The 19127-nt window shown below is 38.9% G+C and overlaps 1 protein-coding gene across 3 annotated transcripts in view; it reads left to right on the forward strand.

Annotated features, from left to right (window-relative positions):
• The window catches only part of NEBL (nebulette), a 266173-nt gene that overhangs the window by 198048 nt on the left and 48998 nt on the right, over positions 1–19127 (forward strand). Inside the window, exons 7-13 of one of the 3 annotated variants that reach the window (XM_035893255.1) lie at positions 878–979; positions 7833–7940; positions 9500–9604; positions 12205–12309; positions 13360–13467; positions 15151–15261; positions 18174–18284. The exons of the other annotated variants lie outside the window; for them this stretch is intronic. Coding sequence (XP_035749148.1) covers positions 878–979; positions 7833–7940; positions 9500–9604; positions 12205–12309; positions 13360–13467; positions 15151–15261; positions 18174–18284 — 750 coding nt within the window. The remainder of the gene's footprint in view (positions 1–877; positions 980–7832; positions 7941–9499; positions 9605–12204; positions 12310–13359; positions 13468–15150; positions 15262–18173; positions 18285–19127) is intronic. 3 annotated transcript variants of the gene reach the window in all.

The raw sequence follows: 19127 nt of genomic DNA on the forward strand, positions 1-19127 counted from the left end.
ACTGACGAGACACCCATGGAGAGCCAGTTTTAAGAGACCTGAGATTCACTTTTTGAATATTCAGGATTTTCTGAAAACCAAGAACTTCTACTAAGCCTTACGTTCAACACCCGAATTTACTAACTGCTCTTCAAGCCCCCTTTAAGTTAGAGCGGCTTTGGGACTTTTATTTCTCTCAGTCTGTTGTTATGATGTGTTCTGGCTGATTCACAGTGCCTGAGTAATGCAAGAAGCCTATTTTAGGCAACGGGTAATTTAGTTTGTGATATCGCAAAGCACCTATTGTCGATTCATCTGTGCTGTTTTCTAATGCATTGTGGAAAAAAATTGCAGCAATTTGCATGGGAGGTAGTTCAGCTGGAAAGATCACGTAACACCAGCCCTGTGGGACTAATTCCACTCTGTTACACCAATGCAACCTCACTGACATCCAGCAAGATTGCAGTGGTGAAACCGAGAGTGGAATTTGACCTTACATTTCAAAAAAGCTGCCCCTCAGCCTAGTTTTGTTTCAAAACTAGTTTCAGCTGCTACAAATATTCTTGTGTAAACTTCAGACCCTGTCGTAAGAAATGCCGAGCCACTGTAACTCACTCTGCCTTGATTGGGAGAACTGTTTCTCAGGCTTCAGCTATGAATTTGGTTAAAGTTGAATTTTGTGAATACTGTGCATTGTGTTTTACAGTAAATAAATATTATGTTGTTAAGGAGCTGAAGCCTGAGAAGGGCTTTTTTTTTGAGCTGATTAGAACAGCTCTGAAAGTCGTGTCAATAGAAATCACTAAATGAGAGTTTTTCTACTAGCTTTAATGCTTGCATTTGTCTTGATAAAACAAAAGCAAGCAATTTAATGGTGATTCATATTTGTTTTTTTAAGGCTGAGTACAAGAAAGGAAGAGGAGAGTTGAATAAGGAGCCTGCTGTACTTGGAAGACCAGATTTTGAGCATGCTAAAGGAGTTTCAAAACTGTTAAGCCAAGTAAGATTCTCTGTCATTTTACAATGACTTCATTCAGATATCTCGTTCCTAGTAATGCAAGAAAATATTTAGATTTTTAGATGATTATCTCTAATTGCACGAAGGTTATGTTCTCAAACTCTTTTCATACAGTATTGCAATGACTGATAGATTTAAGATTCTTAGGAAACAGAATATACATTTTTATGCAAAAATACAATGAACTGTTGCAACTCATCCTTTGTGGACATGGTGTATATTTATACAGATTATCTAGGATTTCTAAAATATTAACTGTATGTAATTTAGAGGCAAATTTTGCTACTCATTCCGTTTGAGTGGAACCTTACCCTGTGATTAATCCCACTGAAGTAACTGGGGTCTTTTGTGTAACTGCTTGCTAATGTGAGTAATGGGATCTGAATTTGGCCTGACATGTAAACCACCCGCCTTCCCTCCCCCTGAAACTGAACCTTTTATGTACTACTTTCTGTTATATATTAACCTCGGGGAAAAAAAGAAAAGAAAAAAAAAGAAGAAAAATTGAGGGATTCCTTTAGTCCATAACTAAAAAGAAAGCTGAAAACACAAATATTCCCTCTTTTCCTCTTATGAGTCCTCTACTCATAAGATCTACTGATTAGACTCTACTACAGATCATCCTGACATCGTGAGAAGGGATTTTTGACTGCTGACCTGTTTTTTTTTTTTCTTTTTTTTTTCTTCTTTTTTTCTGGAGTAGTTCTTTAACAGTGCCTTGCATAATCCTCACTAGCAATCCTGTCAGGCTACACTTAGAGGTTTTGTAAACCCAGGAACAAATTCTGCCCTCCTTTAGGAGGAGGATAACACCCTTTGATTGGAGAAGGCTGTGTCAGTCTTCCCAGAACAGGAAAAAAACTCCAGGTGTAGTAGCGTATACACTAGAACAGTCTGAAAATCAGTGTTGTGTAACAAATACTTGTGATTTGGCTCACTAGTAAATATCTTCCCTGGAAATAGGGTAAAATGAGAATAATGTGTCAGAGAGAACAAGCTGCGACACAGTGCAGTGTCTGCTTGCAAGAGGTTGTGCTCCTTTTTGCTGTCTTCAAATGTTGTCCTTAGATACCTGCTACATGATTTCCTGTGTCACACTGGACCATCATTAACTTTGAAGCATTAATACTGCACAAAGGGAAAAAGAAGAAAATACATGGGTTTTTATTGCTTTATTAATGATGTATTCAAAAGGAAAATTAGTTTGTGTTTTCCAAATAGATTTCTTTCTTCCATTTTGTAATGGACCGTCGGCTCATTCCTCTACTCATGGGCAAGTCTGCTAAGAGATTCTTTTGTGTTTAGCATCATGCAGGCTTGGAAGTCAACCTGTGCTTTCTAGGAAGAGCGAGTGCTATGCTGCTGTCACTTACATGAAAGGGAGCTGTCTGTCATTTAGCAAACATCTTTAGTGGCTTTTAAAAGGTTTCGTATCTAAATTTAGTGTGTGGTATCCTTTATTTCTACTCAGTGGCTCTCTACATATGCCTTTCCTTGCAGCCTATTTCAGAATCTAGTGGGCTTGCAGCTGTCTGTTGTCGCAAATGGGACCAAAGCAGATCCCTTTCCAATCACCCTCTCCATCTCACTAAGCTTGGTACCCCTGAGGTTGTGGCCAACAATCGCAACAATCAAAAAGCACCAGCTGGATTGTGGGGTCCTGCAGGCTGGTGCTGAGCCAGCTGCATCATAGGCTTCATCAGTGCACTTCTTATCTCATTTTTGTTAGATGTGCCGTTCCTCTTGGACAATGCACGCTGCATCTGCAAAAGCTTTGTAATAGAGGCTTGTCACTGCCAGGGACTGGGATGGCAGGAGTTCCAGTTGAGATCCTTCTGCAGAAGAGAGCGTTTGGTGTGCAATTTTAACTTCTTTAGAGAGTCCCAATAGTACAGAAGGTGTGGCAGGAAGCGAGGAGCAGTTGACAAACTGTAGCTTGCTTACAGTTCATTTGTAAAGAAGATTCATACTAAACCTTGGTGGTCCAAACTCTGCAGCCACTGGGCCTAGATCCACATTTTGGGATCCTTCCTTGTCTTGTCCTCTCCTCAGTCTACACTGTTGTGGCTGCTTGCAGTGTGTGTGATGGACCACGCATTTTTAGGAAGGGAGGCAGAGCTTCAGCCTGACGCCCCGCTGCCCGCCATCTGCATGCAGCGGCGTGGAGGCTGTAAATACCAGGTCGCTTTCAGCAGCGAGGAGGTGCACTCAGCAATTCCCCACCTCCCCTGAAGGAAAGGCAGTGGCCATGAGTTGTCTAATGTTTTTATATATTATTTGAATCATCATAACACTTAGACACACCGGTCATAAATCAAGAGCACAGAAAAATGAAGATGACCCCTGTGTCCAAAGAGCAGGGTGGTGGGGCAGGATGAGGAATGCACCTGTGCTGTAAGAGGGGGAGAGCCCTAAATGTGGGTCAGTCGTGTCAGTCCTCTTCATGCAAGGATCATGAAGCAGGCTTGTAACAATTACAAGATTTAAAAAATAGTAAAGCTAATGATCTCTTTATTGTCTCCAGACTTTCTGGCTTTTAGAGTTTCCATTTGTTGCTTAGCAAATGGGGGCATTATAAACTTTTTGTGCTGAAAGTTGATAATCTCCCTTAATAGCATGAATCTATAAGCTGCGACATGCAGAGAAATATTAGTTATTTGACCCTCACAGAAAATTTGCAAAGTTGACAATTCTGATGGATGTAATGGGAAGAGAAGATGATAACATGTTTTAATGTGGTGCATATGGGTAGGTAATTTAGGGAGTATAGAGAACAGGAGCAAGAAGAGGTCAGGCAGTGTGGGTGTAACGAAGGGAGAAAGCAATCAAGGCAAGCAGTAAGGCAAACAAAGTGAAGAAAATAGTGTTAATGTTTGACTGGCACTCAAGGCTCTACAAAATCAGTGTAACTCCCCTTCCCTTTTTTTTCTTTTTTTCTTTTTTTTTTTTTTTTAATTTAACAAAGCTTTTGACAACCGCAGCAGCAAAAATAATAGCTCCCGGGACTAGTATATTTACCCACAGCACGCGGTAACCCCTTTCTGTTGATTTTAAACCAAATTTAAAACAGAAACTGTGTTAGCCCTTGTCAAAACATGAAGCTTGACAATTTGCTGAATGTACGTTGTATAATTTGGATTATTTTTTTTGGTTTTTATAAAAACAACCTCTCGTTTATGTCTTCTAATGCGTTTTATTAGCTTTCTCAAAGACCTGCCGTTGTGAAGTATTCCCCTTATGGTATTCAATAATTGGTTTTATGATGAATAATTTTGGATATTTGTATTTTATGCTGGATCTGGTGCTTATTGTTTCAGGGATAAAATTGTTAGAAGTAGAATGTTTTTCAAAATGTACCTTCCTGAGATTATCAGTAACAACACAAAGAGCCTAGGATTTTTGCAGTCTTTCTTTGCTTTAAACTCTGCTAGTGCTTTTAGCAACCAATATTTTAATTTAGCTCTTTGTTTATGTTTCATTTCCTTCAATATCTATGTGCTCTGACAGGTTTTTCATTTTGTAAAATATGTTTTCATATGGTCATGAGGAAATGCTTTAGCTGCAAGTGTCTGCTTCATCCTGGGATCCCAGTGGTTGAATGATTCAATTTTTGTAGTTTCTTTGTAAATCTGAACAGTGGGTGATGTCATCCACTTCTGAAACTGAACACTCCCTGTGTGAACAGCTTTGAACTACAGATTTGATTTAGGAATGTTGCTGCAAAGCTTCAAAAGGCACTGCTCTGTCCAGCTGCAATTCTGACTTTTATAGGTTTTGTGCAAGGCCAATGAGAAGTTTGTTTATCCAGGCTTTATTTAATTCCAGTTTGGTTTTTCAGGGATGTTGTTGTGTTAAAAGCCTGCAAAGTCTCCTCTTTCCTCAGCAACAATTAGAGAGCAGCCTACACGCATTTCTTTTAAATTAACCCCCACTACATACTCCCTAAAAAAATAAACAAACTTAAGGCTTTAATTAAGATGGTAAATAAGTAGCCATCGTTTTAAACCCTCATTAAAGTAAAGCTTTTCATTAATGATGAAATTTGTAGATAAGCTTCCACTAACAACTATCATTTCTGCTCCCACTTTTAGTTTGCTCTTCCACAATATTATAGCATTGCTAAGACCTCCCTCCTTCAGATGTTTTAGAAAACACTGATGAAGTATTTTTCCTCCTTGTTTTAATCAGAACCCTTTCTCTCTCAGATGTGTTTTTCCCCTTTAAACTGCATTCATAACTTTCTCCTGTTCAAAAGAAGGATAAATACCGTGTGCGTTACTTCACAGTGACTCATCCGTGAGCTTGCTTTTCTCTCTCCTCCCTCTCCCACCCCACGCTTTCTTTCAAAAGGGAGAAGGAAACAGGAAAATACCGATAAAGGAGAAAGTGAATGCGTGTGTAGCTTTCAATGAGATGAATCCCCTATGACAAGTCAGAGTTAAATTACTGCTGGAAGTGCTCTTGAGATACCACCAGGGTCATCTGATATTATTGTGTGGCCTCCATTTTGCCCCAGAGCGACATGTGCGGTGGTGCTGGGGAGGAGGGCGAAAGCAATAAGCAGAGCAGCCAGATGAGGCAGGAGGGCCTAGAGGTACCGAGACATCCCTCCCTGCAAGGGGAACGGTTACAGTTGGATTGGTGGGCAGTCTCCTTAAATTGGGGACCCTCCGGCACGTCAGCATCGGGACACACAGCCCTGTGACGTCTGGGTTCACTGGCACCCCCTCTTTCCTTCAGCAGCGGTGATGTGATCTGAAGTGACACTAATGAGGATTTATTACTGGAATCTCTAAATTGAAATGTATTGCTAAAAAAATCTTTTAAAAAATGGCATGAAATGGCTGCAGCTGGAAGACGGCAAGCCAGTTGTGAGGAGAGGTCCCTTTGGCACTGACATTTTCACGCGTAACAAGAATATCAAGGACCGTGTTGTGCATTCGGTCCAGGTGCACAGTTTGAGACCATTTGTTGGTTGGGCAGAAGACAGGCCTGCAGTAGTCAGATATTTAAACTCTTGTGATGTGAGCTGATGCCCAAGGAGTAAAAGACAATTTTGCTCACCATGCTGACTCGATCCCTGGTTTCGGAGGCTCTTTGAATCACGTATTCCAGCACTGCCTGATATTTATTAGAAGGCAAGTTTTGGATACACCTTTTAAAAGAGAAAAACCCTCTGATTTATTCCTTCACTACTCGTACAGAATGTGGATTTGCCTTTGACAAAGGCAGTGTCTTTGTATTCAGATATATGCTTTTGCACTTGATCCAAAGCCAAGGCAAATATCAAACAATATGAACCAGATGAAACTACCAGAAGGCAATAGATGTTCTTTTCTAGAGTTAGTGTGAAAGATTTTGAAGTTCATCATGTGTTCAGATAAAGTTTCTCTTTAAAGTAACAGTGTTTTAGAATTTCCTTCCTTTGAAAAATTAACCTAAGTGCTGGAATCATAATGTAGTTCTTGACCATATACAGTTAGTTTCTGTTTGGGTGGCTTAGTTTTGGTTTCTTGTTATCCTGATTAATGAAATATTGGGCATCGTGGCTAAACATAACGAGGTTGTGTAAGCTAAACCATGTTGAGAGTCTTTTGAGGCAAGGAAGAACTAAAAAAGGAAAAGAAAATTCTTCCCACAACTAAAACTGAGAAAAAAAAACTTGAAGGAGATTGTTTGAGGTGGTTTAACCACTTTATCGGACATTCATGTGGGAATAGAGAAAAAAGGAGTAAGGAAAAAGCCGCATATTTATTTAATGCAGAGCGTGGTAAATTATAATGGATGTTGCATAGGCTCAGATATCAGGTGTCTGACTAACATTCATGGAAGCGGCATAATTCATACAGAACTTTATTCTCCTCCATTATGCCCATCTGTTGGAAAGAAGCAAGGCATGTGTGCAGCCTCCAGATGTTTGATGATCATGCACAAGGGGGGCAAAGGGAGATTTACTATTTGTTCAATTTCATATTTTCAGATTCTGAATTCAGTTCTTCAGTGTGCTTTATGGAATTTTTGTGATTTATTTACTTTTAATGCCATTACCTCAACATTTATGGATTGCTCATTTCCTCTCACATGTCTTGTCATTCCCCCTTTTTCTTTTGAACAAGAAGAAAAGAGAGTGAAAGTGATGGCAGACAGTCATTTAATTATGCTTTCTAACGCTGTAATGAGGTGGGCATTGTCCCCAAGAAGGGACTGTACTACAGAGAGATTCCTTGGGGTCTCTTGGGAAATTTCTGGCAGAATTAAAAATAGACCTGGGGGCTCTGGTGACAGCCTAGTGCTGTGCGAGTGACACATGGACCTGGAGGTGGAAAGGTGGCTGACTGGGAAGTTTGATTCTGACTTCACACTTTCAAGTGGCTGCAAAACTTACAAGTGGTTTATTTTGCAAGTTTTACAATTTATTCATCTTACAAATTGATTTTTGTTAAAAACACATTTTTGTTGTTAATTATGAATTGAATGATTCTCAGCAAGGATGTTATTATTGCTAGTCAAACAGTTCTGGTTTATTTGATTACTCAGATGAGTCATATGGTTTTGTTTCTGTTTCTTTTTTATAAATCCTTCAGCACCAGTGACTGTGTACAACAATCTTAAAATGATTTTTTTATTTTAGTAAAATTCAGATACATAAAAATTACTTTGAAAACAGCACAAGGCAGTCACAGGTGTGGCTAAACTGAGCTTCTTCAAACATCTTCATTGTTTAAAGATTTAGAGATAAGGCAATTGCCTTTAATGAGCTCCTTTGTAGTCTGAATTCTCTGTGCCTTCTTTAAGTGCGACAGGTTAATATTAGATATGTTTGTTCTGTTGGAAGGTGAAATACAAAGAGCAGTTCAGTAAGGAAATGAAGAACCACCAGTACAACCCTCTTGACAGTGCTTCCTTCAAGCAAGCACAGATTGCATCCACCTTGGCAAGCGATGTAAGTGAATTTGCTTTGTATTTTACGTGCATTTACATCCTGAGAAACCCAACATTTGTTCTCAAGCAGAATTTTTTTCTACCTTACAAATTACTCTGAGCAGCAGTCTCTGGTGTACAGTGTGTCTGTATAGCAGGTACAGCACGTTATCCATTTCTTCCTTTGCTTCTGACAAAGCCCTTCTTCTAGGGCCTGCAGTTTTTCGTAACCATTTCAGTTGAGATTCATCTCCCTTAACTTTGTGTGTCAAAAGGTATGACTGCTTGCTCTGAGCTAATCGCCTTGCATTCCATCCCTTTGTATTTGGAAAAGAAATAAACAGGTCTAGAGGGCACTTCTGAGCTGTTGTAGGTGCCTGTCTTTAGAGGAGCAAAGTGCTGGCATCTCTCCAGTGGTTGTAGAAGGAGATCGCATGAGCAGCTCAGATTTGGATGTCTATCTTCTAGACTTCATTCCGCTGGTTGATCTTCTGAATGGTATTACAAAGTACAGCAGTCACTAGATTCAGCAATGGGTACCTGCTGTTGGAGCCAGATTGGAGAAAACATCTATATTGAGTGATAAAGCTGTTGGGATGATATATTTAACAGCGTGTCTAATACTAAAAATATGAGCTATTCTCTGAGGCTGTGATCCCAGATAGCCAAGTCACAAACCTTCATTCTGTAGTCTGGTGTTTCCAAAGTGTGGGGCACCACCCATGGGAACAGGAGAGCCCAGCTCTGGGAAGGGTCCAACAAAATATATAATTGTTTCAAAAATCTAAGTGTTCAGTAAAAAATTCATTGAAGTAATTATTATTATAAGAGATATGCAAATTGAGTATTGTTGATTTGAAGTCTGCCTAAATCAGTGAAGAACAGGATACATATGTGGAGGTGACTAAAGATAGTACTTTAAAATATTTGTCATCCAAGATAGGTAAGGTGGGTGGTGGTCTTCCTGTAAAGGTGGGCATCCAGCTATCAGAAGTATGGAAAATCCTACTATAAGCTGATAGGAATTTATCTTCTGCCACTTCATGAAGTGTTTATCTTTTGCCTCAGGTGACTATATTGCTTATCTTTGCTGAAGCAATCTGCATTAAGTAACATATCCAGGAGCACTTCCCTTTAACTGTTTTATATACAACTTTTTTATTTGAACAGTTAGTTTAATTCCTGAATCAGGAAAAAAGAACAAGAATCCACAGTGTTTGAAATGAGTAAACTCAAAGTATTGATGAAGATACTCTTGATTTTTGAGGGGGGAAAAAAAGAAAAAAGAAATAATAATAATTCCTTTCTAGTCTGAAAAGTCATACAAAGTGTGATTTTTGTTCTAAGTGTCCTTTTTGAGGAAAAGTTTGAGTAGTTCCCAGATACTTGCTCAGTAGAATGAATCCTGTACTGATTTTTCCTTTTCCTCCAAATAATAGTAAATGACCACCATCTAGTGGCTGGTAGAGATTGTTCAGGCAAGCACTTAATGCTTTCTGTTTCTGGATGGCCACACTGTAGTATGAAGCTATGAATGATTTTGTTAATCTTTATTTTACATAACCTGAATTCTCTTTCCAGGTGAATTACAAGAAAGATTTAGAAAGTCTACATGATCCAGCCTCTGATCTACCAAACCTGCTATATTTAAACCATGCGTTAAATATCAGCAAAACGCATAGTGACGTAAGTTGCCTTTATAAGAATGATCTGAAAAATATATGTAGTATGCATAGTCACTGTAGAATACATAAATTTTGGTACTTGCTTCGTGGTCTCATATGTAGTAGACTGTAGTGTTGTAACCATGTTAGTTGGGGATTGTAGTGAAGAAGAAAGGGCTTTTAGGAAGAGATATTTCATTTATTAGAACAACTAATATACTGGGTAAGAATCACACAGACTTGTGGTCTTCTATTTCTTCTTATAAGTCTGAAACCTTGTCTGTTTTTTCCTTTGTTGATCTGAGATACTTCTTTCCGTGCAAATCTAATTTTACCTAAGATCTTACTTACTGCTTTCATCTGCAAGTCTCTGTACAGAAGTGACCATTATGCTAGTTTAGTATTTGGACTTCTGCCATCAAGAGCCTCTTGAGCGCTAGCTTCCCTTAGAGCTTCTCTGTCTAATCTTTCTTTTCCCCCTATCAGTGTCTGAGGCTTCCCGCACTGGATCAGGTGATAGGTACATATTCCATTCTGCCACGAAACAAAACGTGCCCTTTGATGGGGCTGGTGGTCTGACATAGGGTAGTGATGGGGGTTGAAGTGGGGAGGAAGAGGTAGGAACCCCCTGGCTTCTGTGCAACGCTGAAGCTTCTCTCCCACTCCAAGAGCACCTGTGCTACATGCACAGTGCTTATAGGCTGGTTAGCTGCATTGGCCGTCTTTACTCCAGCAACCAAAGAAGGGCTGCAGAACTGCTGTGGAAAGGCGTGAGTGGGTGGTGTTGGGAAGGAAGATTGCTCACAGTCAGCAGGAGGCGAGTGCTTCGCACACAAAGGGTTAGCCCTAATGACTAGGAGCATACTGGGTCATCTTCTGAGTCAGTGCCTGTTTATGGAAACTTTTGTCTAAAATAATCAAAATAATCTAGCCTTCCTGTCTGTACTTGATTTTTCTGTTGCTCTTTAGTGAATTGAAGCTTGCATTTTATCCGTCTCACTCCAGTATGTGAAGCTAACACTGACTGTCCCCTTTTGCATGGATAATAAATGATTTGGTAGCTTTCACTTCCTGCATTCTTCATGTGCATTTTGGCCTAATTCTAATTTCCTTCAGTGTAAGATCAGGTTAGCATTCTTTTTGCTGATTAAATCAACACCCTCAGAATGAACTTTATAAATTCGTAATCTTCTCTCTAATGAGATAGAAACCTGGACTTCCCATTCTCACTTCTTTCACTTTTCTTTTCACTCTCTTGCTCACTTCTTGCAAAATTTATTTCTTTCTATTGCCCAGGAAGGGTTGATTCATATTGTCTATGCCCTCTTCTGAGGACTCCATAAATACTAAGTCTGTGATTTTTGCATTGCCCAGATGCTGGTGGATATTTTTTCTTGCTGTGGGCAGGAAGAAGAATGCTTTGTCAACTCCTAAGGTCTCCATTAGCTATTTGTCTTCTACAGAAATCCCATTTTCAAAATCCTTCTCAGATTTGGCCTTCCCTTGTCATCTCTTTGATTTTGACATGGCTTACTCTCCTGCCTTTCTCCATGTTTTTCTAATATCTTCTTTGTGTTGTCCTCCTTGTCTCTCCACAGCTCATACCAAATCTTTTTTAAAATCTGCTTCCACTGTATGAAACAATTTTCCTGACCATGCCATTAACTGATTTCCAAAGACTGATTGCATGGTCTTTTTTTTTTTTTTTTTTTTTCCCCCTCTGAAACGGAGAGCTTCTTGCTAATTGCCCAGTTTTTCTGTTTCTGTGTAGTATACCTTTCTCCCTTGAGCTTTATGCTTCTCTTCATCTTTTGCATAACGTAGCTACGTTGAACGCATCCTATTTTCTTTATTTTGATGAGGAAGAGAGTTCACAAGGTGGAAGCTCTCTTTGGCACAAACTATGGAAACATAAGATTTAAAACTTTGATGTATGTACAACAGCTAGTTTATTGTTTTACACATTTAAAATCTGTTCCTATTGCAGAGACTTTGAGATGCTAATGAAATACAGGCTTAAAAAAAAAAAAGGAACTCGGGTGTGTTTCATTTTATGGAACAGGGTGAATAAATAGGACTTAAGAGGCTGAGTCTGGTGCCTGTAGTTTAGTGTAGCAAAAGGTTGTGCGATTTACCTCATTTGATTTTATAGAATCACTTTTATTTTTAAATTTTGTTCCATTAGTTGAGTAATGGAGTGAAAGTATGAAGTCCGTTTCCATAGATGGAGGTAATTTTCATTTCCACTACAGAAGTGATTTTGTTGTATGGCATTTATAATTATTTCCACTAGGAGGCAAACCCAGACCATCATATGTGTTCCTTTGCACTTCAAATGTAAATAATAATGGTTATTTTCTAGCAGACATAAACAATTGACTTTTGAATGAGCAGGACAAGCATCTTCTCTAGGAACTCACAAAAGTTATTTTTTATCATACCCTTTTTTCCTTTCATCACAATATTTTAAATTCAAATTTAGCAGTAGAACTCCTGAGTTGGGAGGCCTAAAATATAGTTTCTTTTATGCTGTTTCTCCCATAGTTATTTTAAATGGTATTTAAATTGAAAAACCTTCTGGATTTTGTTTGTGAAAACATTCTTGGATATTTTTTGTTTCAGTATGAATATAAGAAATCATTTAAGCAAAGCAAGGGCTTCTATCATTTCACCCCGGATACAGCTGAACAAATCCATCACAAAGAAAATGCAGTGCTTCAAAGTCAGGTATATGCAATCATAAATACATCTTGCAAAGAGAAAAATGCGGCATTCTAACAGTGATAAAATCAGGCACAAAACTGCATGACAAATTACAGTGACGTACAGTGCATATTCAATCAGAAGCACCCCACGAGGAGAGAGGAGAGTGTTTTTGCAGAACCTGAGCCTAGTGCAGAAGCCTGGCAGGAAAAGACATTAACACTTTTCTCAAATTCAGACATTACTGGTTTTGAAGAGACAAATAAATTAGAGTATTACTCATTCTGAATATCATACTTTGATTTGTAGCTATTTGTTTTCCTTTATGGCTTCTGCAGAATATTCTAGAGTATCACAGGCTGATTGATTGAGCTAAATAATGTGTTTGCCCATCTTATTCAAAAGAGTGGGAATGAATGAGTTCAGAAGGCTTCTCCGGGTTTCCAAACAAAGTATATTTGCTTTGTGAGTTAGCAAAAACTTGTATGTTGGTGTCTTAACCCTGTGTCCTCCAATGGGATTTTGCTGCTAGTTTCAAGGTCATGGCCATTGGTAGCTGTGAGGGGAATGATGGTGCGAGACCAGACTCTACCAAGGCAGTAGTTTGCCTTCCCAAAGGTACAAACAAGAATGCGTTTAAGAATGGTGCTCCTGAGCCTAAAAGACAGAGCTGTGAGGCCTGGATGTGAAACAGATTTTGTTGTTGTTACAGTAAATATGTTGTTTAATTCAAACATGACAGGGGATCCTATTGAAAAGCTGCCAGCTCTTCAGACATAGGTCATTCAGCCAAAATTGTGCAATTAGTTTGATTGTGATTGATGCTCCTCAGTCCTGCTGTCTTCAAAGTTCACCATTTTTAGGTCTGACATTTTGAAGCAAAGGAATAAATGACTCCGGAAAAAAATTCCTTGTCTAGCTGCCCTATCTCTCCAACAGGTTAAATCTGGGAGGAGTCTTCCAAGTTAGAACCTCTAAGGAGTATGGCTAAGACAGGATTTGTCTGTCGCCATAGCAAGCAATCAGATCTCACATTGTTTCAGCTGTTAACAGCATTTATTTTCATTTTCCTAGGTCAAGTACAAAGAGAATTATGAGAAATCTAAAGGCAGATCAATGCTGGAGTTTGTGGATACACCAATGTATCAAGTTTCAAAGGAGGCTCAAAAGATGCAAAGTGAGGTTAGTAAAACTGTGTGCTTGAACTAGCAAAATTTAGATCGAGACGCTAATAGACATCTTGTACTCAGGTTAAGAAAACAGATGAAGCAGACTGCAAAAGTTTCATAAATTGAGGATATGGTAGAATTAGTAGAGTAGTTCTCTGCTATTCTGTAGCTTCCTTCACATTTGTTTTTTCTCAAAAGGCCGTTGGTGCTAACATTAGACAGAGATTGTATGTAGCATCATTAATTGACAAAAAGATCAAGATGTCATCTAGATCAGAGGTTACTAACTTTGCTACTTTTTGCCTTTAATTCCATCTTTATTGAGGAAGGGTTCTCAGGTGGGAGTGAGTGAAGCCGCAAAGCCTAGTCCTACCCCATGCCTTAACTGAAATGTGCTGCTGCCTGTTCAGCCTGGGGAGTTCAGCAAGGGGGAGGGAGTGTTCCTGGGCTCCAGAAGAGCACTGGCTATCCTAGGTCAGGCATATTATTTTAACTTTTTATTCAAAACTTCCAGTGGTGGAAGTTTCATGATGTCCCAGACAGTCTAATCCAGTGCTTCAACATCCATCCTGAGAGAGAGTATTTCCCTGTGTCTCCCTTGCTGCAGTTTGATTCCATTATTTTTGCTGTGTGTCATGGAAAATAGATATTACATCCTCTTGGTAGAAACTTTTAGGTGTTTAAAACCATGACCTTGCGTGCCATTTGTCCTCTCTTTTCTCTACCAAGCAAATTGTTTCTTTTGGGTCCTGCACTTGGGTCACAACAACCCCATACAATGCCACAAGCTTGGGGAAGAGTGGCTGGAAAGCTGCCTTGCAGAAAAGGACCTGGGGTTGCTGGTTGACAGCCAGATGAATATGAGCCAGCCATGTGCCCAGGTGGCCAAGAGGGCCAATAGCATCCTGGCTTGTATCAGGAATAGCGTGGCCAGCAGGAGCAGAGAAGTGATTGTGCCCCTGTACTCGGTGCTGGTGAGGCCACACCTCAAATACTGTGTTCAGTTTTGGGCCCCTCACTACAAGAAAGATGTTGTGTTGCTGGAACATGTCCAGAGGAGAGGTGAGGGGTCTGGAGCACAAGTCTCATGAGGAGCGCCTGAGGGAGCTGGGGTTGTTTAGCCTGGAGAAGAACAGGCTGAGGGGACACCTTATCGCCCTCTACAACTACCTGAAAGGAGGTTGTAGTGAGGTGGGTGTTGGTCTCTGCTCCCTGGTAACGGGCGATAGGACGAGGGGAAATGGCCTCAAGTTGCGCCAGGGGAGGTTTAGATTAGATATTAGGAAAAACTTCTTCACTGAAAGGGTTATCAGGCACTGGAACGGGCTACCCAAGTAAGTGGTTGAGTCTCCATCCCTGGAGGTATTTAAAAGACAGGTAGACAAGGTGCTTAGAGACATGGTTTAGTAGTGGACAGGTACGGTTGGGCTCAATGATCTTAAAGGTCTTTTCCAACCTAAATGATTATGATTTTATGATTCACAGATCAGGTTAAACATTTTCTTTGGAAATATCATACATACGTATTTTTGTCTAAATTGTGTATGTCTTGTATAGATAATCTAGGTAACAAAATAAGTATTAAAATTGCTTATTAATGTGATAACTAATTTATAGCATGGCTCATTTCTGGGTCCGTTTACAGTGTTGGAAATGCACATGCATGTACTACTAATTGTTGGGTTTGCTTCAACAGAAAATGTATCGGAAGGATTTTGAAGAGGAGATCAAGGGAAGACCCTCAATGGATTTAGACAAGACCCCAGAGTTCTTGCATATAAAACAAGTCACTAACCTTCTGAAAGAGGTAGAGGATTTTTATTTCTTTTTTTGTTGTTGTTAAGATGTATATGAGCAGTAAGCAGCATCACAAGAAGCTACTTAGTGCTGAACAACTTACAGTTAACTTGGTAGCTAAATACAGAAATGACTTCATGAGTAAAAATTGTGGTGTGTCATTTTATAGTCTGAATAGTCCTGTAGTAAGAATTGATACTTTCTGAAGTTCTCTTATGAATATAAGGAAATGATAAAGCTCAGCACACCTGAATCAGAAGAACACAGTTAAATGAACAAATCAGATGACTCCATAGAAAATGGATCGTTGGCAAGACGTTCCTTCTGAGAGCCTCAGTTTTGGAATTTGTTCCTCCCCTGGGCTCAAATAGCCCAAATTTGGTGACCTTCCAGGCATGCTACAAAAGACATCTGTTTGATAGGGTTTTGGAGAGGGCCTGGAGTTTGCTTTCCAGATGGATGAAGGGGTGGAAAGGAGGATTTCTGTTGGTGTCCAGATGGCAGTTTTTCCTTTCGAGTAATTATTTCAGGTTTATGATAGTCCGTTGAGGTTATATGGATGCCTTGAGCTGTGTGTAGTTACTTTTAACTAATTTAATTGAAATAATTATCTATCAAGTTATGGATGAAAATAAGACCAAAATTCCATAATATAGCTGTAATATTACATAATCTGCTTTAAGCAAATTTTGTTAGAAGGTGCAGCTTTTCTGTATGACCACTGTTTCTTTAATGGTTGTCCAATGTTCTTCAGTTCTGTGTGGCATTATAAATTAAATCACTTTTTTTTTGATAACTGAGAAACCTTCTGTCTTTAGTCTTTTTATATAGCTATTCAAAACTGTTTTAATTTTAGGTTTTGAGTATCAGTTGGTTCTATAGATTAGGCTTACTATTTGACCAAATTTATAAGTAAATGTATCAGTAAAATTTATAGTTAGAAATATCAGAGCTGCTAGATATCCTCCATATTAATTTGGGAGCCAGCAGTACCTTGTTTATATTTATCATATTAAGAATTGATGTTTTTGCTGTCACCCAGATGAATGAATTGAGGATGCTAGAATTAAAAAACCTTGAACCTCGTTCCTTTCCTTGTTCTTTAAACAATTTCTCCCGGTCTATGCTAGATTTCATATGGGTAAAGAAAAGATTTTCTTTTCAGATATTTCTTTATTATTCATCCTCTAATAAATAATTTATTCTGATAAGCTTGGCTGTCGAGTAGACAAGTCTCAAGCTAGGTCTAGTCTGTGCAGTACCATTCTGTGTGTACACGTCTCATGCATGCCTACGGACTAGGGAAAAGTGCAAATACTTATGTTTCATCGAGTTAGTATTGCTGCATGCTGAAGGTCCACTGAAGTGGTTAGTGCATGCATAGCTGCAGATGTGCTGTAAATGTTCATCTCTGAAAATTTCGATGTAACTTCCCTCTGTAGTGCTACGTGCATTAAGATGTTCTCTAATTCTTACCTCCTCAAGTTTTATGACTTATTACTTAGGGAGTAAATCATGCTTGTAAGCCAGAGGAGAAGAATATGAGAAAATGGAAATGGTATTTTAGTGCATAACTGAATGATTTTCAGGTGATTTTATATCCACATTCAGGAACAGATTCCAAAACCAAAGATTACATACGTCAAATTATTATCTTTCAAGATTCAGCAAAGTGATGTATTTCTTCATAGTCGAGGATGTAGCTCAGTATTTTTGCATGATGGTTCAATATAAACTTGAGATAGATACTGCATGGGACAAGAAGGAGAACCTGGAGTTATTAAAAAATGAATTATTTGTTCAATTATTTTTTTTTTTTTTTTTTTTTTTTTTTTTTTTTTTTTTAAAGTGTCAGCTGTATTCCAGCTTATTCTGTTGCCTTCCCACCATAGAGAATTCAGCAATTACTTTGCATTTTGTAACACTAAGAACTTTCCTCTCTGGAACCACATCCACAACTCCTTCAGAAGACAGAGCTGAATTTAAGAATTCTAAATTAATAGAAGTTGTTTCCTTCTTGTTGTATGACATGCTTCTGATGATAAAGAGAAACTTATTTAAAAATACCCAGTTTCCTTTTGTTTAAATAAAGCGCTTATACAGGGACAAAGGTGTTCACTACTGCTCATGAACCTTAATACATGATTAGGAGTGTTAATTCATGTCTATATAAATCCCTCCAAAAAATATTTTCTTTAAATTTTTTCTAGTTTCCTTGCTTAAAAAAACCTAACCCAAACCTGGAGATGGGGAAAGCATTTAAAAATCCTTTAACTTCAGTGGGCCTACATCAGCTCCCTAGAAACTGGGAAGAAAAAGAACCAAATGTCCATGGGCACATTCTAGTGTGCTTTTAATTTTATACTGAACGTTTCAGTACTCTGGAGGCTGCAGTTGCTAAATGTTGATAGATCATATCAGTGCAGTGTCTGAGGGGCACAGAAGTGATCTGGTAGGAATATTGCTTCTACATTATAATTTATCAAGCAGTCGTTTTAACGGGTCCTAGTATGGTATTCAGGGCATCCATCCTGATTGTGCCATTAGTGGAACAGAGGTAAAAAAGGCAGCACAGCATATATTGGTCTGTAAAAGCAAATGCTACTGCAGTTAAAATGCCTGTAGAGAGGCAGCTGAGGCCCCTAAACAATGTGCTAGCGCTGTATAAGAGAGGACTATTTTTCAAGAGCACAACAGGTAAATACATGACTACATTAAAACCTTTTCAGTTTTTCAACATTGTACCTTTTGATTTTGTAATTTCCAATTCTGTTTTAACTCTGAGTCCTGTACTTCAGCTGATTCATATTTCATAGAGATCTCAAAGAGACCCTTCAGGCATTTAATAAGTGGCATTTCTTTTCAAGATCTTGCACACAATATTAAGTGGCGAAATCTTTCTTTTTTTTTTTAAATCCTTAGAAAGAGTATAGAAAAGATTTGGAAGAAGGAATGAAAGGAAAAGGAATGACAGTGTTTGAAGATACACCAGATTTGATTAGAGTGAAAAACGCAGCTCAGATACTAAATGAGGTATGTTATGCTATCAAGGTTATTGATGTCACAGAAAGTTCACTCTTTGTTATACTCTACTGAAAATATTCCAGGTATTTTTTACATAATCTACAATGAAATATATAAGTATTAAAACTATTTCTGTTTTGCTAGAAAAGTTCTGGAAAAAAACCAACTTATGGCAAATATTTCAGATTTTCAGGCAATTAAAAGGTCAATGGGAACTGTTAGTGGGGTCAGTAGCTAGCAAAGGGCTGGGAGTGGAAGTGGAAGACTCCTTGCTCTGTGTACTATCTCTTGAAGACCGCCCTGAGGAACCGATGTGCTCGGCAAGCCTGTGCGCTCAGCAGAGCTGCAGGCTCCCAAGCTGGCACGGCGGCAGCTCCTGTGGCTGAGCGTGCACAGGCTGCCTGGGAAGCAGCAGCGGGGCTGGAGGCTGTGGGGAGGGAAGAGGGAAGGCAAAGCTCATGCTCCACTTCACACCTTGGGGGAGTCATTCTTTCAGAGCAATATATGTGTTTACTTCACATATTTTATATTCATTTAATATGTGCACATATATCTATTTGCGCACATATACGTACATAGCCAAAAGAATCAGAGGGAATGCCATGCACAGGGCCAACCTTACCACTGTAAACAAGTGAAGGAATACATAGCTGTAACTCTCAGGATTTTTCCTCGGTGTTTTATACAGTAGGAAGCTAGGAGGAAACATCTGCCATTCTATCTTCAACAGAGAGGAAAAGAGAGATGATGTCTTCTCATAGATTAACTTATACTTTTTGAAAAAAACAGTGGTTTGGGAAGTAGAGAGTTGTTTTCTCACATTTATTTCCACATCACAGTGAGACAGAGATG

This window comes from Egretta garzetta, unplaced genomic scaffold, assembly GCF_000687185.1.
Source record: "Egretta garzetta isolate BGI_Z169 unplaced genomic scaffold, ASM68718v1 scaffold434, whole genome shotgun sequence".
In the NCBI taxonomy this organism is placed as follows: Eukaryota; Metazoa; Chordata; class Aves; order Pelecaniformes; family Ardeidae; genus Egretta; species Egretta garzetta.